Source organism: Amphiprion ocellaris, chromosome 20 (genome assembly GCF_022539595.1).
Source record: "Amphiprion ocellaris isolate individual 3 ecotype Okinawa chromosome 20, ASM2253959v1, whole genome shotgun sequence".
NCBI lineage: Eukaryota > Metazoa > Chordata > Actinopteri > Pomacentridae > Amphiprion > Amphiprion ocellaris.
In genome coordinates, this window is record NC_072785.1 from 18177473 (window position 1) to 18197650 (window position 20178).

Here is a 20178-nt window from a genome sequence, read left to right on the forward strand (position 1 = left end):
TTGACTCCTTGTTCAAAGGTTTCAGGAACATCAAAATGTTTTTATGTTTATTTCAAAATTACTGAGCATCTCAGTGGCCAGACAGTTACGTTGATTTGCTCCCAATCAGTCAACAAGTGCAGTAATTGCTAAGAGCGTGAAAGGAGAGGTTTATTTATATCCTTGCTCAGCCTCCTTTTAGTCTTGCTTGGTTTTCAAAGAAACAATGAAGATATCCTTTGTAAACATTCATTCATGTTAATAGATCTGGGGCCTTGCCAATGTTTCTATTGTAAGAATTGGGTATTTTTTTGTTATAACCAAGGTGAGTCACGCCCAAAAGCAACAGTCCAAACAGACTTACCAAATCTTAGCAGTGGTGCTGTCCTCGGAGACAATTTGAGGGCGGAAACCTAAATATAGTTATCTCTCTCATGATGCAGTATGGACAGAGAGCAGTAGGGAGGGAGAGTTGTATCTTGCACATCTTTGGCTTGTGTATATGATTCTCATCCTTGCACCTCACTTCTTTTGGAACATAAATTGCACAGACTTTCTATAATGCATGTCAAAACTGTTTTTAGAAACCTTTTTTTGTCTGGGCAAGAACAGATTTGTATATTTGAATATGTGGCTCCAAGTACTTAATAAACAGTGGGATACAGAGGATAAAGAGGACCAGATAGATAAACTCTCAGAGCGCTCATCACTGACACTCTCCCTAAAGAAATACAGTAGATGACTCATTTTCCTGCACAGTGGCACCATTGCTGAAACAATAAGCATCCACTATTTTGAGAATAAGTGCTGTGAAAATCACGGGCGATCTACCACATTGTTTGCTTAAAGTACGCAATGAGGGACATGTACCATATGATATTTTCTTAGCTAGCACGAGAATGATTTTTGAAGCATAGCTGATACTATATTTTAACCATGTCTGCTGTTTGTGATAAGTGGCTTTGTTTTATGAAGTAATAATTGACTATATTTTGTTCTGGGAACTATTATCAAGCTTAGAAACATCCATTTGAAAAACCTTCTGTTTACAGCAGTGTCTGTTTCCCAGCAACCTCATTACCACACAGCACACTTACTGAAGGGGGCGTGAAACATAATTGGCAATATCTCAGGTTTACGCGTGTAAAACAAGGCTTATTTACTGTTCTCCTCTTGATTGCAATCACACCAAGTGCTCTGCAGTGAGTGTTGATTGTCAGATTGGAGGTGGTGGGACTAACTTGAGGCACACTGTCTCATGTCAAAGGCTGAGTTGCATGTACGAATGCACATTTCTCTCTCTACTTCCGTTATTTATATTTGAACAAGGTTCACAGCGAGAGTAAAACTTTCATGAGAACAGCCGACACTATGCACATTAAGTCTCTTCACAGAAGCAGAAGATCCACCCAAAGGAGAATGTCTCTTGTCAGTCTGTCTTTGCTTTCCTTTGTTCAGGCTAGTGGATGGAATTACACTGAGGCCATGGTTATATTTAAGGATTGTTTTACGTTATTTGAACTTACCCTTTTATTGTTGCTCTTAAAAGAAAAAAAATCTTCTCATTCATAGGTGGCAAGAGAGGATTTCCTTCCCCTGTCCAGGAAGCAAGAGGCCTACATACCCAGTTTCAGTAAGTGCCAAGACCTTCTTATTAATTCCGTATAAGGTGATGAATGCAGTTGACTGGTTGTCATGGTCAGCCTCAGCCTGACTCAGTTTAGAGCAGCTTTAAATTGGATTAGGATGCTAAGTCAAAGGAGTCACCACTCCACATGTCACCAAAAGCCCTGAGATGAGCACGGTTACATGCTGCTTGGCAGATAAGTGCCATACAAGTCTCACATCATGCCAGAAAAGACAATAGCACCATACCACTCACCAGCTGTTTCTAGGTTTCTAAATGTTGGCATGTTAGTGGATTAAGGACATAATGAATAGTCACAGAAATTGCCCTCAAACTATTAAAATCTGACCCGGTATTGCTGCCCTTGTGCTCTCCATTGAACAACAGTTGAGCCCTAAAGAGAGACAGTATGTAGCAAAAGGTGGATGAATATCAATGGCAAGGAGTTCTTGCAGTATGCCACCTTCTGTGAAATCTCACAATATCTCAAATGATGAGTATTTGTACATCAGATTCTGAAACGAAAGGTATTGTTGCGTACTTATATTTGCCAAAATATTGTGTTCTGCAAATGTTCTGTTTGTTGTTTTCCTCCATCAGTGCACTTTCTGTTGGATTTTATCTCTTTGACCCATTGGCTGTTTGATTCTGGCTGCTTATAGAGGGATTAGATTCCTTTCCAATGTGGTCACTACATCTTATATAATCTGGACACATGCTTGTGGTAATCCTCAAATGAAGATTTACAAGGGTAAAAGGTGTGCCTAGAATTTTTAAATTACTTTCTTTTTCCATGCCTTATAAAAGTCTAAAGCTAAATAATAATGAATATAGTTGTGATAAATATAGCTCAATGTCCAGTTGTGGCTACAGCTGTGTCTAACCTGCTCTATATAGTCGTCTGTGCTCAATGGCAAGATTGGATTTAAGATTTACTGAACTTTCTGCTGCAAAGTTTGCCGGCGGTGTTTACCCAGTTAAGAAACAAACTACACATCAGTTACATCTCTTTAGTATCTTCAATCTTATGTCAAAATCTGTTTCTTGTCTCCTTTTACGAAATATCCACATATCTGAATCTGAACTGAAAAACTGTTCAGGCCGACATGTTTGTTAAACTTGCTGGATAACAGCATATGTTCAGCGACACAGACAAACATTAAAATCATAAATAAAGGTCATGGAGCATCATGGAAAGAGTAGCAAGATTTATTTTCAACAATTGCAAATATTATGCTGTTGATGAAATCAGATTAAAATGGGAAAGTTGTATTTCAAACTCAACTTTTTATATATTACACACTGTAATTATGCCATTGTGCCTTAATTTGCCAGGTTAGTTACTATTTGAGGCCAGCAGGGCAGGGCAGCACACATTGAGTGGTATACCCAAATGGCTAGGATAATTTACAGAAAGATCTTTGCCAAATATTGTTTAGAAGTCCCCAAGTCTCCATGGTGCACACCACCAAAAGTGGTGGAGGACAGCAGAGCTAGGATCCTGTGTGACTTTAAGTTCCAGACTGGCAAGTTGACAGTAATGTCACGACGAAGGAGCATGAGAAGAAAGAAAAGCACCAGGAGTTGGTGGAACAACTGGAACAGATGTGGAAGGTGAAGTCCTAGTGGTTATAGGAGCAGTTGGGGCTGTGATCAGAAAAATGTGAGAGTGACTAGCAGATTCCAGGTCAAACACCTGAGGTCTCTGTCCAGTGGAGTGCAGCCCTAGGAACTAAGGCTTCTGGTAGAGGACCCAAGCTTGAGGAAGACACCCTCATGTGAAAGCAGGAGGGAAATTTAATTTTTTATAAAGATTATATTTAGTGTACTAGTCTTTGAGTGAAAATATAATTTCTATTTAGGTTCTGCGGAACCACCGAAGCCTCAGTCCTCCCGAAGGAGGGAGTCTCCTGTACATCTCCGAAGAAGTGGAAGCCTCAACTTAGACCCTGATATCTTTAAAACCACTAACTTCTCTGACCCAGATGTTGGTAAGAAGTCCTTATGTCACATAATTTCCATGCATGTACAGTTATGTAAAGCTGTATTTAGCATTTAACCAGCCACAAACTATCCACACCATGCTAACTTCTGTTACGTCAAGTTTTTTATGGGTCTGACGTTTGAATGCAACGTCTCACAGTGGCACCCAAAGGACATGTGATTTCAAGGAACCCCAGTGTTGAGCGAACATTTTCCCTGCCCTCAAACTCCACCACATCCTTCCTTCTGCCCTCCTACCCACTGGCTACACTCCCAGGGGGCATGCTCACTCCGACGCTGCCCCGCCGACATGCAGACTCCTCTCTCTCTATGTCCAACACCTGGCCCAACAAGAGAGAGAATGGCCCTCACCAGCGAGAAAGCAGCCCCTGGAGAGACACAGCAGGCACGGCAAAGGGTAATATAGTTAAAAGGCATTATTCTATATGTAGTTGTAAAAATTTAAAAATGCCATTTTGAATCATTCTTTTTTCTTTCTGTCCTGTCCTAGGAGACCTGTCTAGCAGACGCTCTCCTGGACCTCTTCGTGCCTCCCTCGTGAGTTCTTCTTCCACTTCATCGTTCCGCCGGGCTCTGAGCAACACCCGGACCAACCTCTCCATATCACCAATAGTCCCTCCAGCAGAACAGGCCTATTCTTATAATGGCCAGCAATCCAATGCTCCGGGAAGCCCTCAGACCCAGCAACTAGAAAAGAACCTTAATCTGGACCCTGATAGCATCAGTGTGACACCAGATCTTCAGGAGGATGATCCTCTGGACATGCAGGAGGTCAGCAATTTTGCTTGTGTTTTGTTCATAATCAGGACTGTGTGACCAAAGTAATGATTTCACCATCTGCAAGTCCAGGGTGTTCAAGTTAAAAGGTCGTTGTTCTTGTCATGCTTGCATAGGCTAATTTGTATGTTGTTCACAGATGCTGAACTCCCTGCGCTCATTACGCAATAGTGCTGCCAAGAAGAGGGCAAAAGTGAGCCTTAGTAGTCCAGATCCAGACAGCCCTGATTCAGCTGTGAGGGTGGACCTGGGTTTGGACTCACCGTCACACACCTCTCCAGTGCTTACCACCTCAGCCAGTGAAAGTGGTCTTTCAAGTCTGAGCTCAGTCGCCAACTCCAGCTTCAATGGCATCAAAACCAGGTAAAAGATAAACGTTTTTTCTAAATTGTATCGCTAATTATGTCCCTGTAGCATTTGACATGGCCTGACTGTCTATGAATAGACTCACACCTTAAATATAAAAGCTTGAGCTTTTTTGATTTGATTTTAGTCTTTTGCCAAGATCAAAATATTATTAAGCAAAAACATGTTTTATTATCTCGGGGGTTGTAGTTTGTATAAAGACAGATTTGCTTACAAAATGGTTTGAAATAAATTTAATCTGTAATAAGAATTACTGTATGTCGGAACATGCATTAGTCAACTCAAGTGCCTGTTGTTATATTTTAGTTAACTGAATAAATGCTGCCACAGACCTGTTGACAAGTCTGAGCTATTTTAACCTGCTTCTGCTATGGTGTTGTATGATGACACGTTGAACAGTGCTAATCAGTTTCCCAGCATAATTTCTCACTTGTCACATCTGTCAACAGTCCTGGAACCTCTGCCGCTTCAGGAATGAAACCTCGCATTGCAAGAGTGCCTTCTGCAAAACTGAGATCTTCTGTGTTCATGGACTTCAGCAGCCTTCAAGGTATAAAAAGGATGAAATGGTTTCACTCATTCTGTTGCATTGTCACGCATCTCATTTACATCTGTGTTTTCTGTGTTTTAAAGCATTGTCCCAGAGAAACGAACTGTCATCTGACGTGGGTGTTGTTGGGCAGAGAGTCATGTACTCCAATGGAACAAGCAAAACTGAGGAAGAGATAATGGGACCGTCCCCTCCACTGGTCAGGCCAGCTTTCCGTGAATCAGTCAGAGCTCTGAAGCCTGCCAAAGGTCAGCCAGCAGTGCCAAACATAACAGGCTTTTCTTTTGTGTATGCCATGGAACAACACTGGCAACTAATCAATCATTATTTCTCTTCTTTGATGTTTAGGATCCCAGAGTCACAGCAGCAGCAGGAATTCACCCGGCACAGACATGCCTGAAGGAGTGATTGGAAGAGGTCAGCATCTACAAAACTGTAAAGGCCATCAGTCATTGTTCCTTTTTTCCAGTGTTACTGAGATAGTGTTGTAGCTCTGTGATTTTTTTTCACAACAGACTCTTGAGAGAAAATACCCATTTTATCTGCATCTGACAAAAGAACTTTTCGTTTCAATTTTTCATGAAAAACTTCGAAATAGAGTTTTATAGGTAAAATTTCCGAGTAAGACTCTTAAATATAAAAACATCGTAATAGCAGTGAAAATAATTATTTGGGTCTTACTGCTGTTTAGAACTGCATAATGGAAACATAATTTTGGCTTAAAATAGTTAAATGTACACGATCAACTGCAACATCGACATTTAACATGTATGGTCCACTGACCACGTAGATAGAGTTACATGGTTTTAATTTGGGTGAATTTGACACTAAAACTAGTGTTTCAATCTTTTCAAGGATTTTTTTGGTAATTTTTGGAGTTCTGTGCACTGCAGTGACAGTGGGGAAACTAGAGGGTTCTCTGTGCACACCCGCCTAGCTAGCATATAAATTGTGGTGTCTGTTGACAGGCATAAGTTAAGCATGGAGGTATTTTGGGTAAAGTGTTATTTATTTTGTCACAGGGAGAAGCAATGAATTCAGGTGAAGACGGACCCTATTTTAAGTCTTAATTGGCAAGAATTTAGCACAATGTGGAAATGAAAGCGGAGCTCTGTAAAAATGAAATCAAAATATTTTGTCCTTAAAATCAATAATTAATCATGAACATTAATTGTAATTCCAATATTGATTAAAGTAATCATGATTTGTGCAACCCTGTTACTGATTTATTTAGCAGTTCAGCCTATGGTATCCACCTTTTCAATCAGACATTTAAGTTATCTGATTAATATCTCTGTCATGCTTCTTAGGCATGTTTGGCTCTGCAGTGTCCTCCAGCCGTCCAGGAGCCTTGTCACTTGAGCAGGGTGAATTGGCTGCCAAACCCCCTACTGATCCCTCAGCAGGCATCCAAAGCTACACTCTGTATGGCAGTCACCTAGACGGCGATGACAGCCCACGTCCAGAAGAGGTTAAGGTTAGTCACACTTTGTCTACTGGTGAGTCATAGTACATCATAGAACGTTTCTTGTTACCAAAGTCCCACCTTGAGTGTTTTCTACCAATGTACGTGCAGGAGAGGCTGAAGAATACAAGGTTCTGCCAGGATAAGACACGGCTGCAGCGTCTGGATCAGCTAGACAGTCACTTAACTCAAGGGGACCACGCACGAGAAAAGATCCGCCACCGTGTCAGAAAGATGCTGTCTGATTCACCTACAGAGGAGAATAAACCATTAAACATCAAAGGTAAGAGAGTTTCAGAAATTTTAACCAGCTAGTCTTAGTTTCATATGACAACATAAATAAATCCCTTCCTACACTGTAGTTAACAAATGAGACATTTTTTTGTGATTTATTCCACATCAGCCCCTTTTAATAGCAGCATACAGCTATTTCGATCATGATAAGAAATTATCCATCTTTGCAGATCATATTATTTGCAGCCATAGATGTGATATTTTCTTCTGTGTTGTAGATCTGCATCTGAACGGCAGCACGCTGACATCCACCAAGGCAGACCTCCACTCTGATGAGTCCCCCATCAGTCCCACCAGTCCTGCCAGTCCACCAGGACCCCAAAGCCCACTTAAGAGCTACACCCCACCCCACCACCCGAGCCCCCCTACAGTGCCCCCAAACCCAAAAAATCTGTCCCGTCTTAGGAGGGCACCTAGCCTCAGCAGAACCCGACCGTCGCTCTCTCACAGTTCAGGTCAGTGGATCTAAAAGACTTCATAGACTTCACTACATGCTGCGTGAAATGTCAAACATAATTATCCATCTTTTACACTTTCAGAAATGTCACGGTGAATCTTTATCGCATTGCTGTGTGTTATCTCTTTCTCTCGACACTACCTTGCAATTTAGCAACATTCAGTCATATTATAAATAGATAATCTGGTGCTTTAGCAGGCTTTTGTTTATAGAGAATGTTGCAACATTAATTAGACTGCCAGAGCCATCAGAGCATGGGTGAATAAGATGTTTGCTTCGGGTAATGTGCCACAATGTTTTGTTTTGACAGCCTACCGTTAATGCACCGCCACCCACACACACTACTTGTTTTCAGACTGATAGAGATGTAACATGAGAACGAATCTGTGTGTCTTTGTGTTGTGTGGTGTCTGACGGGCCATTTAGATGAGCTGTCCCCCACTACTGTGGGCCACAAGAAAAATCTCTCGGAGCCTCCAGAGCTGTGTCCATTTTCGAAGCCTGAACTGGCACTGACGCAGAGTTTCAACCTCCTAAGCTCTGAAGACTGGTGAGAAACACTCAGTCCCTTATACTGATGACTGACATCTAAGTAATCTACATACTTTTATAAAAATTACAGTAACAAGACCTTTTTAAGATCGAAAAAGAGACATTTTCCAGCAACTTTCAGAATTTTCCAGCATTTCATTTTCAACGGCAATTAATGTCAGCAACCAAAACTTGTCAAAAAATAGCTGACATTTGTGTATTTTTGTTTTAATTCAGGGAGAAGAAGATCGAGGGTCTGACGTTCCTGCGCTCTCTGGCCCATTACCACTCAGACACACTTCAAGGCAGGCTTCATGATGTGTGCCTGTCTCTCATTCAAGAGGTAATGAAACTTGTGTAACACTCCGACATCATATTGACATTTATTCATTATGCTGTCTTACTCTGCTATTAGTATCTTGGTTTCCAAATGAATTTCATTTGATGCTGCCCCAGTAATTATACATAGTTTCAGCCTCAATTGCCTGGTGCTTTTGTGAAGTTCTTGTATTTTTTGTTGGATTATCTCTTGTCCTGTATTTTAGGCTCTCGTTCCACCCTAAGTATTAATATCGTACATCTCATTAAGGTGAAGAACCTGCGGTCAGGTGTGTCCAGGGTTGCGGTGTGTACGCTGGGTGACCTGTACACACACCTGCAGAGGGCAATGGACCAGGAGCTAGAGGGAACAGTTAAAGCTTTACTGCAGAAGGCTGGAGAGAGTAACGCCTTCATCAGGCAGGATGTGGATGCAGCTCTGGACTGCATGGTGCAGCATTGCACCCCGACTCGTAGCATTAATGCTTTACTCACTGGAGGACTCAGGTTAGAGTACAAACAGAACAAACCTTTTCACCATACCCATTATTATTAATTATGGTGTGTACCTTTGCACTATTTTTGACACTAAACTATTTTACAATCTTAATCTTTAATTGCTGAATTGGTTTCTCCTCTGTTGACAGTCACCTTAACGCAGTGGTGAGGAAATGCACAGCTCAGCATCTGGCTAATCTGGTAGAAAAAGTTGGTGCTGCACGTCTCCTGTCTGGTGGTAAAGATCTCACTGACAGGATCTTACCTGCTGTCAGCAAACTAGCTCAAGACTCCTCACAGGAAGCCAGGTATGATCGATATGTGTTTAAGTTTTAACAATTTACAACTTTTTGCAATGATTTAACTATTGTGTTTGCAAGAACTTGAGTGAGAATAATATTTTCATAACAGCAAAAAAATCATTACCTTGGGCCCAAATACTGACTTCTACATTCATAAAAATGTATTTTTAACATAGAAGGAAGGGAAAGAAACCAAAAAAGATAATATAGGCTCTGTTAAAGACGTTATGATGTAATTTTCTGTTCCTTCATATGCAAAAGTAGTGATGGAAAATATATTAGAAACACATTTCGACACAGCCCAATACAGTACCGCATTGTAACCCAGTATGTCACCAACCTGTACTCCGATTGCTCTGGTTGATGCACAATCCTAAAAAAAGTATTTGAAACAGAAATGAAATAACAAGAGTTTCTTGCTTCCTGCTCTTACTGCAAATACCCAATAACTGCTGAAAAGCCAATGCACAGACAAGAGAGAGACAGTTAATATAAGCACTTTGATGTCTGCTTAACACTGGTTTACCCCACAGATACTTTGGCCGTCGAATGTTGCTGTCCCTGTCATCCCACCCTGACTTTGACAAGATCCTGGAGAAATATATCCCGACCAAAGACCTGCAGACTGTCAGAGACACTGTCTTCACTCTCAAGACAAAGGTACACTGTTTGTTTCTGGTTACTGTCGCACTGATGTGTTTGCGACAAGTCAAATACTGTCATCTAACCTGGAGAGTGTTGTGTTTTACAGGGTCTTGGTGAGATGCCCCAAGACAGTCAGTCAGCCAGGGGGAGACGCTCCCTCCCAGGCAGTGGTACAGTCAGGGCCTCATCTCTCAACAGAGAGCCACTCAACCAGACCAACAGGTGGGTGTAGATATCAAGCAGTACAGCAAAGGTGCCTCTACACTCTAAATCAAGCATCTGGCACTTAAGCCTTCACAAACTGCATAATACATATGGAGAGTAAGCTGTTCATGCAGAACCATTAAACGTGTTTCCAATCATCTCCAGGGAGTCCAATAGCCATTACAGCTGTAGATCTCAGACACAGAGTATTGCAGACAAGACTGAATACATTAAGCAGATCTCAGGCCTGCTGGGTTCAAAGGACTTCAGAGAGAGGATCAAGGGCATCGATCAGCTAGTGACTGACTGCCAACACAGCCCCAACATGGTCATCAATAGTATATTTCCGGTTAGTACAAGCATGTTTTTTTTTCAAATCCCATCAAAGTTATTTTGTTATTTACTTTGTTGTTCTCAGTTATCATTCTATAAGTCATAATAGCCACAATAAACAGTCAGTGTTTGTTGTTCTCCCTCTTCTTGCAGGTGTTTGATGCCTTCAAAGCCAGGCTGCAGGAGTCCAACAGCAAGGTCAACCTGTATGCCCTGGAGTCGCTACAGAAAATCATAAAGTTGTTAAAGGACAACTTGTCCCAAGTGGTCAACATCTTGGTCCCAGCAATCGTGGACAATCACCTCAACTCCAAGAACAATGCCATCTACTCTGCTGCTATTGGAGCTATTAATGCACTTATCTTGAATCTTGGTACTAATCTTAGACAAATATTTCTTACAAACCTGAAGTTTGAGGTGAATTCTGATTGGCAGAAAGGTTTCTATTTCACTTAGTATTTTTTTTCATTACAGACAACATTCTTCTTCTTCAGCCTTTCTGCACCAAGGCTCAGTTTTTAAGTGGCAAAGCAAAGGTGGATCTTATCGAAAAGGTTGCAGGTAAGTCTGGCATAACAGTTCTGAGCGCTGTAATCAGCTGGTTATGGCCACAGTTTTTGCATTGATCGATCTGAATACATGGTGCTGTTTCTCATTTTCTGTATCCAGATCTTGTGACAGAGCTCTACCCTCGCAAGCCCCAGATGGTGGAGCAGAAAGTGTTGCCCTTGCTGTGGCACCTCCTGGGCACCTCTACCCACAGCGGCACCATTCATGGCAGGGGTGGCAGCATTAGGGGTGCTACTGCCAACCTATGCCAAGCCCTTCATGCCCAGATGGGGCCAAGCCTGAGTGAGTGCGCTGCCTCCCAGCCTGCCAATGTCCATAAAGGTTTAAATGAGGTCCTAAGGACCTTATCTTAAGGTACAGCAAGGTCCAAACACAACCAAATGTTGGAAGAGAACAACATTAACACTGATCTTACTTGAAGACAGAGATGTTCTACATTTCTTACAGTGCCTGCACTTTTATATCAAGAGAAAGTCCTTAAAAATTATCTCAGTGAGATTTCCTCTGGTACAGAAGCATGGACAGTTGTAAAATACTGACATCAGGTCTTACACACACCCAACCTGCTCTCTTTGCACTTTGAAAGTAGCTCATTGTCATTGCTTTTTTTCCTATATTCTATACATGTACTGTAGACAAATCAGAAACACTATTGCAGAATGTAAAATGAAATGCACAAACAGAAGAGGAAAAAGACAGGGACCCAAAAGGTGTATATTTTTGCTGTTTCATCAAATGTGATGTGATATTTTTAAATTGTCTTATGTAGTTGATTTGAAGCTTTATGAACTGAGATTAACAAGATAGTACAAAATACTTTTGTACAGCTTAAATGTGTATTTGCACAGTATTAGCTTAATCTGTATGCTGTATGATGGTACAGTTCTAATTTATCTACTGTGTAATGTTTAAAAGTCATATTAATGATGTGCTGAGTTGGTACTGTCTGTCTTTATTTGCATGACCAAATTTTACTGGCAGGATCAAGATTGTTTCTATTTTTGTTAAGGAGATATAATACGTGTACCCGGATGCCTAGACCAAGGTTGGTTTCAAACTATTGCTTCTGGAAGGGAAAAAGAAAAGGAGTTTTACTCCTGTGGTTGCCTGAGAAACGGTGAAGGCCCAGGTCTGATTCTGTCTCAGTATAGTGCCAGTCTTCAAGTAGCCTTTTAACTCATCTATTGTTAAATTATATTGACTTTGTTTGTGAACAAGAGGAAAGAGATATATAAATAAACTTTTATTTCTGTAAAACAAACTTCACTGTGCCTCATTCAAGGCTTGGAAATGGGATGGAGGGATGTTACCTGCAGCTATTGATATCTATTGTCAATTTTTGATTTTCTAAAATGATATTTCAAGTTGAAAAATGAATTAAATTGTATTCAAGAAAAACAGTATAATTTTTCAGCTTACATAATTTACCTTTATTAATGGGCACATTTTCTGAATACATGAGATCCTTTACAAGTGTTTTTTATTTTAACTGTACCTAATTCATATGACATGTCTGTAAAGCTAATGGTGACTAGCCTTCTGTTGATGACCCCTCTTTATATGCTGAAATAATAGGAAATAGCTGACTGTGAAGGCTCTTTGATGGAGTAACCAGACTGAGAAACGTTTTACATATTCCAAGGCTTTGAAAAAGAGGTAGGCTTAACAAGCAGTTTAAAAAAAAAAAAAAAAAAAGACACACCAACACATTGAAATGCTTTGACATTTCATGTTGAAAACTCATATCACTAATTGCCTTGACAGGGATTAAAAATGATGGCCAAGGTACACTGCCAGGCGGTGTGTGAACTACATTATGGCTTTTGGGGAGCTCACTTTTTTCACTTATTCAACAGATAAAACATCTGAACCTATCAAAAGTAGCTGCTGCTGCCTGCTATCAGCACCACAGAGGGTTGAGTTTGTTTGGTTTTATGGCAGTTGCCATCAAAAAAAAGTTGGTTTTTCTGATCTTTGGGTTAAAGTAAGTTCAGTTTATTATATCGCACTACCATGCTTCAATGACGCTAACAAGATCAGCATGCATGCTGGTACTTTTATTAAAGTGAATTAGTGATGAATAGTCCTCATGCAGGAAACGCACATTAATAACCTGATTTTATGCCTGATCCATGATGATTAAGATATGGAAAAATAGAAATGCATGGCATAAATAGCATATTGCCAATATTATAAAGACTCCAAAATTTCAGAAAAAGCTCATGTCTTGTTAGGAGGAGCCAAATTCCCCTTGACTCCCCTGTAGTTCGCACACTGCTGCCAGGTTCGGAACTCAATAAAATCCGAATCATAATCTTTCTCTGTAAACCTTTAACTATGAAAGTAGCTGCCATTTTGAAATAGCACTGTACAGAGATTTATGCCAGCTGCACTGCACTGGGTAAGTGCTATCCAACACAGTGTCACAAGAGACAACTGAATGTCCTCCTGTGTCAGACTGGACTCCCTGTGTGACCTACACGAGACAGTAGGCCATTTTACAGCATTTCAGTAGCAGGGTGGGTTAGCTTGTGCTTGGAGGGTTGATGCTACTGGGCCCTCGTTCAAAAAACCGTCAAGGCAATCCTGTCAACAAACACAGTAGCTGAATTGCACATAATCAAACCGTTTTATCTGTAATTCACATGTAAGATAATCAAATACATTTTTTGTACATTAGGTCCCCTCACATAGTCCCTTCAAAAAGCACAGTTGTAAGAAAGGAACACCCAGCTTTTAGTAAATCCAGTCAGTTTTCCAGTTACAAACTTTTAGCAAAGGTATAAAAATAAGGGATTATATTCGGAATAATAGCAAAACTCCCTTAAAACTTCTGAGCTGAACCACAGTGGTGTTGTCAAAAGGGCCAAATATGTTTGCTACTTGGATGTGGTGCAAATGTCATACCTTGGCTTTCTAAAATCATGGCGTAACATGAACTAAAGTACAATATAAACTCTTAAAATCTCATGAAATGTGCTTTTTCTCATGAAAAACCGAGAGCCAATGATGACACTCATCTGGATTCAGTTATTTGCTGAAGTGATAGAACTAATAACTGAAGCCAAGTTAGTTGATGCCGAGAAACTGTTCCAAACTAACAAAAAACATGTTCCTCTCGCATTCCTGTTCCATGCAGTCATTTTTGTGTGTGTGTGTGTGTGCTATGAATGAGGGCTTTCTGATTTTGGTTGAGTGCTCATTTAATGCTCTGCTGCTTCCAGTCGCTGTATTGTTCCCTCAGCTTCACTGACCAAATGGAAAAATAGCCCCTCCTCCCGTGGATCTTTCCATTCTGTTACTAAGGCAGCTGGATCAATGCCATGGCAACCCGGACTTGTTAGATGTTGGGAGAAGATGAGTGTGTGCGGTTGCCGTCCCGTACGCCTCACTCTGTCAGGGACCAGATGTCTTGGGCAGGTCCTGGTTCTCAGCCAAGTGGAGCTTTTGTCTGAACACGGACACATTAAGGATTCACACGGAAAGACTTTGAACTGAAAACAAGGTCATACAAATCTGGCGTCCACTCCGAGGACTGCCCGGTGATTCCCATAAATAAACATGCATTCAGTAAGGAAAGGATACATTGAGGTGCTGAGCTCCTCCAGCTGCAGAAACAAACGGATGAGAGGTGTATTGAAAACAGACAGACAAAAATAGAAAGTGATGTGATAGTAGAGGGCACTAATCTCTAAATGTGATCATATTACATAACAGCCTGCGCTGTTGTGTCAGGTCAATATTTGAATTTAAGTCCCATCATCTGACTACAGTGTTTACAAAAGCAAATGGTCAGCTTCCTTTTTCATCTATACACAGGAGAGTCACTTCACAGCCCATCTGCTCCGAGGCACAATTATCCATCATGGCTACAGCTAGCAAGTATTACTGGCAGCAGTATCTGTAATGAGCTGAAGGCTTGTTCTCACCTCCCTCACACATTTCACTGCAACTTTCCTGCAGTGAGCATACCAGCGGCGGGTGTGGGTCACTAGGAGCCACACAACACGCTAACAATAGAAACTCTTTCAAGGCATTCTTAGACTGCACATCACTCTGAGTGCCGGGTAATATTTAACTTCTGAAAAACATAGCGGTTTAGCAAAGCAGATTTTAATGCTAGTGTATGATTTTTTTTCCATTGCTTGTGATGAGTAATATCGCTAGAATAAGCTCTTTACAGTGTATCCCTGTAAATAGTTTTACTACTTCACAGCATTGTGCTTGACAGTCTGGAAAACCTTCGTCAGTCTACTTTAAAGGTCCCATGCTGGGGCCCTTCTCTGCAAATTTTAATTTTGACATTTTCTCCTCAAAATACTGCAAAGATGGTTTATTTCACAATGACTGCATAACCCCTGATTTTAGCCGTGTTCTAAAGAGGCTGTGCCAGTGTTGGTAGTGGCTGTCCACGCCCCCTTCAGGAAGAAGACTCTCCCTGCATCTGTGATTAACTGCGTGGAGCTGAAGAGTCAACCTTCTATTGCTTGTTTCTCTGTAAGTGATCAGTTTACATGGAAATATGGCTGAATTTACAGCACAATCATTGTTTTTAACTTACATTTTATTGGGAACTGGACTAAAAATGGGCTGAGTTTACGGAGCACTAAAGCACAACAGAATCCTATCCTGTCTTTGCGTATTGGTTTCAAATCACCCTTAAAGCTCCCACCATTTTTGACTGTCCCTAAGCTTTACAATTTCCACAGCACCTCTAATCTGTGGGCATATGGAAATAACCAGTAACAATCAAAGTAATCCACTGCAACTTCAATTCCTAAGAGGTGTGAAGTGCATGAAGACTCTTGTGTTCACTCTTGCAGCTAACAGCAGAACAATTGGTGTGTTTTACTCATGGCTCAGACATTTTAGAGTTAGCAGAAGCAGCTCTAGAGAAGAAATAAACCTGGCGGACAGCGAGGCAAATGCTGTTTTTGCATGAAGCACCTTGCCAGTAGCAGGCAGTAGTTTGATCAAGGCAAATATTGGTGCCTCAGGTGGAATAAGAATGGATTTTCACCACATGGGACCTTTAAGAAACTGCTGCCCTACCTTTAGTTGTGTTTACAACATTGGAAACACAATAGATAAGCAGTTCAAACTCAGTTCTTGAAATTTAGACAGGCAACAGGTGAAACTGAAGTTATATAATACTGCAAAGTACAATGTAAAAGTTGTCATTTACATTACAGAGCAGGTGTTCCAGGTTGTGGTCAGAGGCACACTTCCTCTGGTCCTCAGAAAGCTCCTCCACATGGCTGTCGAGGCTGAAGTGCAATCGCGCCAGCTTCTCCTGCATCTCACGCACATGTTCCAGCTGCTCAAAGGAGCACACTTTACCTACAAACAAGACGAGTTGAGACAGACCGGTGTGACTTTTCTGCGGCACAAAGTGTAAACTCTTTTTCAGCAAAGTCAAAAGTATCTTCATGGCAGCACGTTTGTAAAAATAGCACCACAGCTATTTGATTTCAGTCTGAACTGTGTAACAAAGACACTTTTTCAAGTGTCTTTATTTGCAGCCTGTTACTGAATATTCCCTCAGTGGCCAAGGTTGTCTTACCGAAAGCCTGTAGTTTGCCTGAGTGGAAGTCATTGAGGAGGTTGAGGAGGCCTCCCTCCATCTCTCTCACGTCTGAGACATCTGTAAGGAAGGAGTGCTGCAGGGGGGAGGACTGGACTACTTTACTGGGCCCTGCTGGCTGGGGGGCCTTGGGCTTCTCCTTGTGGGGTCTGACGGATAAAAAAACACATAGAAGTAGTTTGTTGTGGTCACATATGTCGACATGTTTAACCCTCATGTCGTCCTGCGGGTCAAAATTGACTCGTTTTAAAGTTTGAAAATGTGGAGAAAAAAAATATATTTACACAGTGAAACTTCTGATGTCCACATTTTCAACATTTTTGGGAAATCTTTGAACATTTTTGGTAGAAAAAAAGAAATGATAAAAATGTTTCTTAAGAACATTCACAAAAAAATCAACCAAAATCCAGCGAATTTCACTGCATTTTGGTTGATTTTTATGTGAATGTTCTTAAAGAAAATATCAGAAGTTTTACTGATATATATGTAATCACTTTAGATATGTTTAGGATTTTTTTTGGAAGATTTTTATTCATTTTTTGAAAATATTTACAAGAATTTTCTTACCAAATTTGGGGGATTTTTAGAAAAAAAATGAAACTTTTAACAGACACTTTTAATGAATTATTGGAATTTTCTTCCTGAAGGTTTTGAAAATTTTTAGAAATTTGAGGAATTTTTTGCTGAATTTTTGGATTTTTTTCAGACAAAGAAACAATATTTTTTCGTGCCTGTAAATGAGGACAACAGGAGGGTTAAGTAAATACTTTTTCTCATTTGTCACATTTGAAGGGGAAATACAGCCAGCTTTGTGTAGTTATGCTTTATAAGTGGTGTCCTAAATGTCCCAGAGTAAGTCTGTTGCTGAATACCAGTTGTACCAGACAGAAACACCAGATTTTGGTGTCTAAAAACACCAAAATCTGCTAACTGATGCTTGAAATCATACACATGCTTCCTACTACATTAACAGGTCGTTTTCTGATATGGTTTATGTGATCTCAGATTACTTAATTTGGCCATTATATGCTCAGAAATGACAAATAAACCCCCAAATATACAAGATGCAGTAGATGTTTTGAGGCTACAGTTTTCCGGAGATACAAACCTGGTGGTCTTTGGTGGAGGTACGACGGCTGTGAACACCTCTTTGGGCTGTCCCGGCGCTCCGATGGATCTCTTATACTTGCCTCTGTTCTTGGGGGAGGGAGGCTGCGGCAGGCCGAGGGAGAAGGTGGCACTTTTGCTGGCAGGCAGGACGGAGAGCTTGCGGGGGTTGATGGGGGGAGGAGGGGGCTGGGGGAGAGACACCTTTGGGCTCCGCTTCTTGCGTTTGTCCTCCATTGCTCTATGTATTTTTCTTCCTCTAAAAAGAAGCTCTCTGGGCAACTCAAGGTGAGGGGGCCACAGCCTCGCTGGTGTACAGGACGTCCTGAAACAACAAAGGTCAGGAAGTTAAAAGCCAGCAGCCTTCCCCTCCTTTTGAGAAAGACTCTGTGGAGGATTCTGACGGTGCCAAAATTAGTGCTGCAGCCCAGGATCCTCCACTCGGCACATTCAGGGATGCTTTCATTAGTTTAACAGCCTCCTTTGGGTAATTACTGCAGTATATCCGTCACTGACATCAACAGTGCTCCCACTTCTAATAAAATGTGACAATTACCACTCACCCCCCTACTTAAATGAAGTCAGAACTTTTTAATGGCCTCAATTTGCTGGTTTTGCTTTCCTGAGAGTGAAACAGTAGCCTTGATGGATATTTTTAGACCAACCCTAAAGTGGAAAGAGCTTGGAGAATATGTGTGGAGGAAGATGCTTTACCGCTGAGTAGAGTCCATTTTCTAACCAAATAAACCAATTACATGAACGATTAAGCAAAAAGGCTACATTGCAATGAGGTTTGTTTTCGTCTCGCATAAGAGAAACGGCAGAGCCTTAGAGGAGCCCATGGTGTGATATTAAATTCGACATAATGTCCATCACTTCCAGACAGAAGGCTGGATGAGAAAATCAATACACTGCATTCTTTCTGAGACTTGTGCATGGTAGGATAGAGGAGTTGAAGGCATTACCCTTATCTTTTAGAAGAAAAAACGAAACATTACAACGTAATGGAGAAAAGGCAACAATTTTTTACAAATGCACAAGAGTGTTGCAAGATCTGCACTCTGTTGCACTGCAGCAGTTGTAGGCTGTACTTTATTCCTATTGCTCGCTTTCTTGTTGTTATGTTAGACAGACATTAAGGCAATTATGATCTCAGCACTGAGTCTGAATAAGGCTTTTTCCCCTGAAACATGGAATCACAGTTAGAATAGCAGTTATCTCCTGAACACTGCACCAGCCTCTCGTCAAAGTAGAGTCCAAAGATGGCCACGACAATAACACACAATGGCAACTTTATACCCCGAAGCTGCATTTGTTATGAGTCTATCAATGCTGTAGCAGTTGTGTCTGAAAAACAACACGTACACAGCTGTTTGTAGCCCCGTGTTGGTAGCATTCGATGTGGCAGAAGCCGTGTAAACAGATTTATCGTCTGTGGATGACACAAATAAGACTTACCGAATCAATTACGCACCAGAGAGCAACGCGGCTGGACACGGCGTCGCATTTCTCCTCCTAGAGATACACAGCGTTTGACTTCACATGAATGAAGATGTAGAAATAACGACGGTGTTGAACGATCCCTGCAGCAGCTGTGTGTAAATTACTGATGAAATGTAAAGCGCGGCAACGATGCGCTCGGCTCGTGTGGAACTGTCGTCTTTATCCCTCTTAAAGAGCCAGTCTGCCCTGCGCGCCGTGCGCCAGGAGGAGGAGGAGGAGGAGCAGCCCTGAAGGTTGCTGACACTGTTTAATCTCATACAAACAACTGCATGCTGCTGAAGGCACCTGGCAGCTAATGGTGGTACTGTGCAGATATCCTACATGTATATTTATATTCTCTATTACAGCCCAGGCGGTTTGCCATTAGGTGACAGACACAAACAGGCCACATGGGGACGCCAAAGATCTCCATCTTTCTTCCCAATTCCACCCTTTCACTGAAATCTACAAATGCCACAATCTCTGACAGTTTCGTGGGTGGTGGAGCTTCGCTAGTGGCATAGACCCGAAACGTATTGTACAACTCTTCTGTTTATAAGTGTAACTGTAAGGAAGAGGAACTGTCCAAACTCTCAGAAAGTGATTGTAGAAGCTTCAGAAGAAATCAGCTGGATTTCCCTTGTAGGTTCTTGAACATCTCTCATCCAAGATTAAGTTCTAACTAACTGACTGATGGTGAGTTAGAGTTTATAGTCAGGCTCGCATGGCCCCATTAACAGCCTTGATGGAATTACATGCCTCAAAGTGTGAATTGCTGTGAAATCAGGTGGTCTCCCAACAATGACAGCAATCTTGGTGATGGAGTTGTCAGTTTACATAACAAAGGATCTGAATCTGACAAGTCAGGAGTGACTCAAGATGTTAATGATTGCGAAACTTTCTGGGGAGAGATGTAATCACTGCATTATAGGTGCTTGATAAGTGGTATCGCAGACCTCCTCCTCTGTTTAGAGATGGCCGCCTTCACTCCTCTCTCAAACCATCTGTCCTCTCTGTCCAAAATGTGTACATTGCTGTCCTCAAAATAATTCCCCTTAGCCTTTAAATACAGATGAACATCTGCA

General features: G+C 41.3%; 2 protein-coding genes across 3 annotated transcripts in view; one reads left to right on the top strand and one right to left on the bottom strand.

Annotated features, from left to right (window-relative positions):
* LOC111577954 (TOG array regulator of axonemal microtubules protein 1) overlaps nt 1–12659 on the top strand; it is a 14992-nt gene extending 2333 nt beyond the window's left edge. The window contains exons 3-23 of the mRNA XM_023284489.3: nt 1552–1612; nt 3469–3597; nt 3750–4007; nt 4101–4381; nt 4527–4750; nt 5203–5303; nt 5387–5551; nt 5652–5720; nt 6614–6780; nt 6880–7051; nt 7281–7517; nt 7946–8069; nt 8288–8393; nt 8640–8875; nt 9016–9174; nt 9702–9828; nt 9920–10035; nt 10183–10366; nt 10504–10723; nt 10825–10911; nt 11020–12659. Coding sequence (XP_023140257.2) covers nt 1552–1612; nt 3469–3597; nt 3750–4007; nt 4101–4381; nt 4527–4750; nt 5203–5303; nt 5387–5551; nt 5652–5720; nt 6614–6780; nt 6880–7051; nt 7281–7517; nt 7946–8069; nt 8288–8393; nt 8640–8875; nt 9016–9174; nt 9702–9828; nt 9920–10035; nt 10183–10366; nt 10504–10723; nt 10825–10911; nt 11020–11273 — 3477 coding nt within the window. The 3' untranslated portion in view covers nt 11274–12659. The remainder of the gene's footprint in view (nt 1–1551; nt 1613–3468; nt 3598–3749; nt 4008–4100; nt 4382–4526; nt 4751–5202; nt 5304–5386; nt 5552–5651; nt 5721–6613; nt 6781–6879; nt 7052–7280; nt 7518–7945; nt 8070–8287; nt 8394–8639; nt 8876–9015; nt 9175–9701; nt 9829–9919; nt 10036–10182; nt 10367–10503; nt 10724–10824; nt 10912–11019) is intronic.
* A 1415-nt stretch (nt 12660–14074) lies between these two features.
* Nucleotides 14075–19345, bottom strand: ccdc28b (coiled-coil domain containing 28B). 2 transcript variants are annotated; one of them, XM_023284593.3, is made up of 6 exons: nt 19086–19345; nt 17613–17936; nt 16484–16653; nt 16106–16260; nt 14506–14528; nt 14075–14371 (listed from the first exon to the last, which is right to left on the bottom strand). In XM_023284593.3, exons 2-6 carry the CDS (start codon nt 17846–17848, stop codon nt 14317–14319), a joined length of 639 nt encoding a protein of 212 aa, XP_023140361.1. In that variant the 5' UTR covers nt 17849–17936; nt 19086–19345; the 3' UTR covers nt 14075–14316. The 2 variants fall into 2 exon arrangements, with proteins under 2 accessions (XP_023140361.1, XP_023140352.1); XM_023284584.3 differs by having other exon boundaries at nt 19070–19342.
* Nucleotides 19346–20178: the final 833 nt, after the last annotated feature.

What these genes read in the sequence shown, in the direction of transcription:
- ccdc28b (XM_023284593.3), bottom strand. Translation starts at nt 17,848, where the DNA reads ATGGAGGACAAACGCAAGAAGCGGAGCCCAAAGGTGTCTCTCCCCCAG. An exon ending in CCTCCACCAAAGACCACCAG is followed by an intron (nt 16,654 to 17,612) that starts GTTTGTATCTCC and finishes TTTATCCGTCAG; the next exon opens with ACCCCACAAGGAGAAGCCCA. An exon ending in AGGCAAACTACAGGCTTTCG is followed by an intron (nt 16,261 to 16,483) that starts GTAAGACAACCT and finishes TCTTGTTTGTAG; the next exon opens with GTAAAGTGTGCTCCTTTGAG.